Source organism: Nothobranchius furzeri, chromosome 11 (genome assembly GCF_043380555.1).
Source record: "Nothobranchius furzeri strain GRZ-AD chromosome 11, NfurGRZ-RIMD1, whole genome shotgun sequence".
Taxonomy (NCBI): Eukaryota; Metazoa; Chordata; class Actinopteri; order Cyprinodontiformes; family Nothobranchiidae; genus Nothobranchius; species Nothobranchius furzeri.
This window is the reverse complement of record NC_091751.1, coordinates 71,200,261-71,207,934: the sequence shown is the minus strand read 5'-3', so window position 1 is coordinate 71,207,934 and position 7,674 is coordinate 71,200,261. Positions and strand designations below refer to the sequence as shown.

General features: G+C 43.6%; 1 protein-coding gene and 1 long non-coding RNA gene across 2 annotated transcripts; one reads left to right on the top strand and one right to left on the bottom strand.

Annotated features, from left to right (window-relative positions):
* LOC139061891 (uncharacterized) lies at positions 1–1,497 on the bottom strand. Its single transcript, XR_011515532.1, has 3 exons — positions 1,239–1,497; positions 675–769; positions 1–421 (listed from the first exon to the last, which is right to left on the bottom strand). It is a non-coding gene; the product is annotated as an uncharacterized lncRNA (long non-coding RNA).
* A 435-nt stretch (positions 1,498–1,932) lies between these two features.
* LOC139061942 (putative leucine-rich repeat-containing protein DDB_G0290503) lies at positions 1,933–4,587 on the top strand. Its single transcript, XM_070541892.1, has one exon. It carries the CDS (start codon positions 1,933–1,935, stop codon positions 4,585–4,587), a length of 2,655 nt encoding a protein of 884 aa, XP_070397993.1.
* Positions 4,588–7,674: the final 3,087 nt, after the last annotated feature.

Below are 7,674 nucleotides of genomic sequence, written 5' to 3'. Positions count from 1 at the left end.
TTGTATAAATGACTTTATTACACAATGATTTTCCAAAGTCAAACATCTTCTGCTTAAGACAAAATAAAAGCAGTATTATTACTGGAACACAGTTCCAATAACTCGTTTTAGTGCAAAACAGAACACTGTGCAGGTCACAGCATGAACATCCCCGAGTGTTTAACACAAAATTAAACTGTTTAACAGTCTCTAAAGAAGAGCACCCAGTTGTTCAGCCTGAACAGAAGTGGTGAGTGATTTTTGAGGACCTCTTCTTTATGTTCTTCTTTAAATTCTCCAGAGTATCTTCATATGTTTTTTCCATCTGGTTTGTGAACCACCACCTGGATGGACATTTGAAGCCGGGGCAGGCGTATTCGACCATATCGATGAAGGCGTCACCCTCAACAAGAGACAAAGGCCTCATGTCTTTAACAATCAACTGTAAGAGAAAGAAAATATAAATATAGAAACAACATAGCATTCAACATTTAATTACTAGACAAATCACACAAGGACATGAAGAACAAAGAAGCCAACAAAAGCAAACGTTGGACATTAAAGAAACTGGACCCTATTGTCATATTTGTCATGTTTTTATCTAAGTGAGGGTGAATTTTTTTTTTACATAGTTAGCAGTTTCCTCCTAAAAGATGCTGAAAGCAAGCAACAGTTAGCTAATATTTATTACTTACTTTCAAGATCCTTTTATTCAGCTCGGCTGGAGGTGTGCATTGCATCTCTGGCCCAAGATAAGACGACAAGGTTCTTTGCTTTGCTCTGGAAAACACTACATCAATTCAAAGATTAAAAGTGTTTATTGTCAAATGCACAGTTAGAAACATGTTTCCCTGTTGCAATAAAGTCAACAATATAAGCTACACACAAGTATAGGCTTTGCAGAATGCAAATGAGAACATATTTGGAGCATATCAGAACAACAGCTATGAAATATGGCATCTTAAATCTGCTCTTAGCCTGATTGCAGCGCTATGCCATGATTAAGTCATTTGAGAATGCTGGTGTGGCTAATTTTGTAATGTTAAGTCAGGTTTTGTACAACAATAGATGTTGTCATTGCCTAGCAGCAATGGCCTGGTTAGCCGTTTGGGCTAGCATTATATGCTATCGCTAATTAACGTTAGCTAAATAAAGCTGTGTTTAGCCAAACCAGACACGCCCTACCGAAGTGCGCAGAGCTCACGCACATGTTACACAAACTTTAGCAAACACTGACAATATGATATGATGTTACTTACTTCTGTTCGCGGGAGTCACGGGTAACAGTGGGATGCCTCCGCTTCAGATGCTCTCACACGGACGTTGTGCTGGTGTGATAAGCTAACTCCATGGTGCAAAGACTGCGAGTAACGGCACTTTCACGTTTTGTGCTCCGTTTAAAATATTCCCACACCTTTGAGGTAGGGCGCCGGGGGTCTCTGAGACATTGCTGCGGAGTCTATCAGATGAACGGCATTTTGTTCTCCGCGCTGCTCTGTTTATGTCACGTGGTGCGTCGACTTCCGGATTCGACGTCGACGTTTTTTTAGACTCGAATCCTCGACGTCATCGAGGCGTCGCTACAGGCTTACTCCCAAATCTACTTTTTTTGCCTATAAACTATATAAATGAGTGTATAATCCTGCTGAATACATGTATAATCATTAATTTGGACTTTAATGCAAATGTCACATATGCAAATGTTGCATTCCGCTCTTTATGACATCACTGTAAGAGGAAGAAGCAAGAGTTCTATGACACATCAAAGGACTTGGACAGCTTCATTGCTTCATAGCAACAGACTTGTCAGCATAACAGAGCTCTTAACTGAACAGTTTGGTTGCGTTGAATTCTGACTTCAGGTATTCGTTTCTGATCCCTGTTTAGAGAACATTTCTACTAGGAACAGTAGTTTGTACAACTTTATCGAGCTTTTTCAGATTATTCTCAAAAATGGAAAGGATGAACTCGACATCTTATGTCACACAAGAGGATCCTACTCCGTTTCATGGAACAACGTCTTCAGGAAAGACCTTTTTTACTGATGAACGTGACACGGCAGCACAACATCATCGTGATCGGGAAATGAACCCAGTGGTTGAAATGCGTGCTTTTTCAGCCGAACAACTTGAGATCTCCAGAGTTCAGCTTCGCGATAGTTTGGAGAACGCTGGAAAACTGAAGAGTGAAAACAACAGGCTAGAAGTACAAAAGAATGAACTAAAACTGTGTGTGCAACAGTCCAAAGAGGAGATGGAAATAATGGAAAAACGTTTTAATGATCTGAAGAAGACTTTAGATGAGTTTGATGAATGTGTGAGCCAAGTGAATGCTGAGAGAAACCAAAAGTTTCTGGCTGTTTATCGAACACCAAACACAGTTAATGAACTGACCGATAAAACAAACACGATCATGGCAATAGCTAACGCTAAACTGGACTGCATCCTGGAAACATTTCTGTGTAATTTAAGGCAACAGCTATCGGCTACGATTCAAGTCAACGCAGGGCAAGCCTGCAGCTTCAAGGAGCCGACGCATCATCCTAAATCAGATGTGTTTCAGGTTAATAGCGGTTGTATAAGTGCTTTACAGAACACTGTCAAAGACACTGAATATAAAATCAGCAGATTCCACGAACAGCTGAAACTTTATACTCAAGAAATCGAGCAATTGCCAAGGAGAGCTGGACACCAAGACAGGGACCCATCTATCCTCTTAAACCAGGTGGGAAAACTTCAGATCGAGCTAGAATCTGCAAAGAACAAAGCATGGGGAGCGGAAAATGAGCTTAAACACGCCAGAGCTTATGCAGGTGAAAGAGATCAGATGGCTAAAAAGGTCGAGATCAAATTAAGCCATTATGAAAACGAAATTTTTCATCTACAGTCGGCTTTCAAAGACTTTAGAAAGTGGACAACTCTAACCAGAGCCAAAAACGGTAAGACCGATGCCTTGGCCAGTGTGATTGATCAACTTGAGATGAGAATAATGAACCTTACTGAAGTACGTGAGGAAATGACCACTGCGTATCCCCCCAAACCCTACAAAACCGTCCCAGAATTGAGTCAGTTGCAGCTTAACTTTAACGAATTGTCAAAAAAGTATACTGAGGCTGAAAGAGAGATCCAGCAACTGAAAAATGTAATGAGAGACAGCCCCAGCGAAGAGGAATGCAGTTCTTACAAAGAAACCATACAAGAGCTTCGTAACGAGGTCTCTCAGCTTAAGGACGAGCGCTCACGCTGCAATAAAAAAATTGCAAGCCTCCATCGAAACATAGAAAGGGTCGAGCGTGAGAAAATAAGTGTAGAGAGGGATTGTGGGGAGCTGGAAAGCAAAAATCAAGAGCTGCTGGTTTTAGTGAACGCTTTGAACGAGAATTATGAATCGCAGAAAGAGGAGTTGAAAAGCGTGCGAGGATCTCAAACTGCAGTGGAACACGAGGAGATGAAACACAAAGCTCAAGAGCTGGAACTTTTAGTTAACTCTTTGAACGAGCAATTTGAAAAGCTGAAAGAATTTCACAAGAAAAGTGAATTCAAACAGCAGCAGGAGATCAAACAGCTGTCAGACGAATTAGAGAAAGCACAATCTGCTGAGAGGGTGTACCGAACCAAACTCACTCAAGCTACAGCGGAAGTGGAGGAGATGAAAAACATAAATCAACATCTGAATGTTTTAGTGAACTCTTTAAATGACCAGTTTGAAAAGCTGAAAGAATTTCACAAGAAAAGTGAATTAAAACAGCAGCAGGAGATCAAACAGCTGTCAGACGAACTAGAGAAAGCACAATCTGCTTCGAGGGTGTACCAAACCAAACTCACTCAAGCTAGAGCAGATTTGGAGGAGATGAGAGAGAAACATGAAAGAACACTGGCAGTTAAGGAGATGTGCTTTGTAGGCACTGATGATGAAGTCAGTGAAGAAATGCACTCATCAAGCTCTGAGTTGGAACAAGAAAATTCTGAGCATCTACGTTTGACCGACGCTGATGAAAAAGGTGATCTGAGTTGGTCAGACTCCGATTTTGAATTCACGTCTTCTGAAGGAGAAATGGGCAAAGAACTGCGTTCATCGAGCTCTGACTATGAACAGGAAGAGAGTTTTGCAGATCAAACGTCTCCCAAGGAAACCAAATGCCTGGAAACTCCTGGTAAACGAAGGGGTGAGGTGAAAAAGATGGACAGATCTCCAAAGAGTGCTAAAAAGGAGGAAGGGTTCGGGAAAAGGTCCTCCAAACATCAACTGGTCAAATTAGAACGTGATGGGAGTGAAAAACCACACTCCTCAACGTCACGTCCCCAGCCCAAACCAACAGAGTCTGCTCCACAACCAGTCAGAGGGGAACCTATAGAGCAGAGGACAGTCCCCCACAACGTGCTCCCTTCTTTTTCTGGGAAAACCGTGCTTCCTCCACTCTCTGGGAAAACCGTGCTTCCTCCACTCTCTGGGAAAACCGTGCTTCCTCCACTCTCTGGGAAAACCGTGCTTCCTCCACTCTCTGGGAAATCCCTGCTTCCTTCTCTCTCTAGGAAATCCCTGCTTCCATCTCTCTCTAGGAAATCCCTGCTTCCTTCTATTCCTACTAGACCCACACCTCCATTTTAGAAAACTTTGTATTAGACAACTAGTGTATAATTATATAAAATTCAAAACGTTATTCTAGACACAAGTACATAAGAGAAGAATGTTGCTGTAAAACAGTTTTTCTGAAGAAGATATGACATTATAGTTTGAATGCTGTAAGCATTAAAAAACTGCAGCAGAAGTAAATATCTCACAGAGAACAGATCACCCGATCAAATTATTTCTGTCCTTTTTCTGCTGCATGGGGGGTTTTCTCTGGGTGCTCCAGTTCACCCCCCAATCTAAAATCTTGACACATTACACTGACGGATCTGCTCAGCATTCAAACAGCATTTGTGCAAGAAACGCATTCGAATAGAATAGAATAGAATAGAATAAAAATCGCCCTGTCAGGAAAATTTGATGTCAAAACAATGACAGTTACATGGGCACAGATAAAATAAATACCGCAGGAAACAAGTCACAATACAACAAACAACAATGATCCGACCCTGACACATACAAGACGGGAGGTATAAATACACAGGGCAAAATCAGGAACACATGGGCAGGTTAACAAGGGGCAGGTGAGACCAATAAAACTAATCAGGGGCAGGAGTCAGAGGGAGGTAGGAGCAGATCGTGACAGTACCCCCCCCCCCCCCCCAAGGGGCGGATACCAGACGCCCACAAGAAAACATAACCAGGAAGACACAGGGATTCAGTAGACTAGTGACGTAGACTAGGGAAAATACTGGAACTCGAGACACTGGAACTCGGTAGCAGGCGCGGGACCCTGAAGAGGCTGCAGCAGGCGCGGGACCCTGTAGAGGCTGCAGCAGGCGCGGGACCCTGTAGAGGCTGCAGCAGGCGTGGGACCCTGTAGAGGCTGCAGCAGGCGCGGGACCCTGAAGAGGCTGCAGCAGGCGCGGGACCCTGTAGAGGCTGCAGCAGGCGTGGGACCCTGTAGAGGCTGCAGCAGGCGCGGGACCCTGAAGAGGATGCAGCAGGCGCGGGACCCTGAAGAGGCTGCAGCAGGCGCGGGACCCTGTAGAGGTTGCAGCAGGCACGGGACCCCGAAGAGGCTGCAGCAGGCGTGGGACCCTGAAGAGGCTGCAGCAGGCGCGGGACCCTGAAGTGGCTGCAGCGGCGGGACCCTGTAGAGGCTGTAGCGGCAGGACCCTGTAGAGGCTGCAGTGGCGGGACCCTGTAGAGGCTGCTGCGGCGGGACCCTGTAGAGGCTGCAGCGTGGGAGGCCTGCAGGCGTAGACCCTGCAGGTGGAGACCCTGCAGGTGTAGGTCCCGCAGGCGTGGACCAGGGAGATGGTGTACTGAGGCAGTGACGCAAGGAAACCAGGAACAGCGGCAGGTACTTGACAAACATCAGAGCAGGTGCACATCACAATCCGCTGGGTCACAGGTGGAGGCTTGGGTGCAGGGAAGCAGAAAAGGAGTGGGGAGACCGGCCCTACCACCTTGGAGAATGTTGGCGTGCGTAGGGGGCGTAACTCCATCAACAGTGGCGGCTGGCCAGTAGAGGGCGCCGCCTTCCCAGTTTTCCCCAGCGTTTATAATTTTTATTTTAAAAAATAAATAAATAAAATTAACAATAATCACATATTCTAAGTTAATTGTGTGTTTTGTAACAAAAACAAATCATATATATATATATATATATATATATATATATATATATATATATATATATATATATATATATATATATTGGTCTCTGCCGAGCTGTGGAGGCGACAGAAAGGCTGTGAGCTGTGTTTCAATCGCCCAAACAGGACAGCACCAGCCGACCAATTGCTGACAAGAAAATCAAACGGTAGGAATGGGAATGTATCCAATCAGCGTCGACGTTGTTTCAGAAGCATAATGGGCGATAGAGCTACCGCCAAAGGCTTTCGTTGGAGTTCGGTAGAACTCGGAGAGTCTCGACTACTCCAGCACGTTTTTGGTCGTGACGCAGAGCCTACAACCAAGATACCGGATCTCAGCAGCCACTGAATTCAGTTCGGTCTCTTCTCCAGTATCCGTTCGAGAGGAGAACTATGGTGGAAATACTTAATGTCAAAGAGCTTGGACCAGATCAGCCTGACGTAAAGATAAGCCAGCAGGACAAGGAGAAGGGTAAACTGTACACACGACGCTTCTCCCAAAATTGGTACACCAGGAAGCAGTGGCTAGCTGGATGCAATCACGCTAATGCGTTATTTTGCTTTCTGTGTTTGTTATTCAAAACGACTGGGATCCACAGAAGGTGGATGTGGAACTTGTGTCTCATTAGGGACTCCATTCATTCTCTGACTGAGGAATGCAGCGCATCAGTGCAGCAGCCAACAAAGAAACGGAGGACGTTTGGACAGGGAGAACAACAGCAGCTGGGTGCAGAGGTAAGCTGTACATTACATTTCTGTAAACAAGACAATCAGAATCAGAAATCCTTGGTTGTCCCACAAACCGGGACATGTGTTTAATAACATGTTTAATGTGCAATAACTGTAAAAACTAATTTCAACACACATACCTATTATACATATTTAATCATGTAAATGTGTATTTCAAGTAAATTTGTACATACATCAGTCTGATTCCATTTTACTTGTTACACTTCTGCTGCAGCAAACACATTTCCCAGCTTTTGGGACAATAAAACATTTCTGATTCTCAATGAGATGTTTTTACATTTGAAGTAAAAACATCTCATTGAGAACCAGAAATGTTTTATTGTCCCAAAAACTGGGAAATATGACATTTGTAAGAGGATACTGATGACATTATTTCCTATGAAAGTGTTTCCACTTTCCATAAGTCCTAACAGTGTAAATGTCTGGCATTTTGTCTAAGTAGTGTTTACTACCATTACTGTAACAGTGACCTGCTCATACTTTTTCGTGTTCACTCAAATGTTGAAATTAAACAAAATGTTTTTGTTACTTGCCTCTTGCATTGTCTATTTACCATTTATGGTCATGTTATTTTATGTGCAATTTAATGCAGTATTTTTCAACCTTGGTCTGCAAGGCAGCGTGCCAATAGTCAGACACACCTGGATTAATCAGTTTGTCCAATGATGTAAGACAGGAAATAAAAGAGCTGTGCTTAATTCAGGAAATAGTGAAG

What these genes read in the sequence shown, in the direction of transcription:
- LOC139061942 (XM_070541892.1), top strand. Translation starts at nt 1,933, where the DNA reads ATGGAAAGGATGAACTCGACATCTTATGTCACACAAGAGGATCCTACT.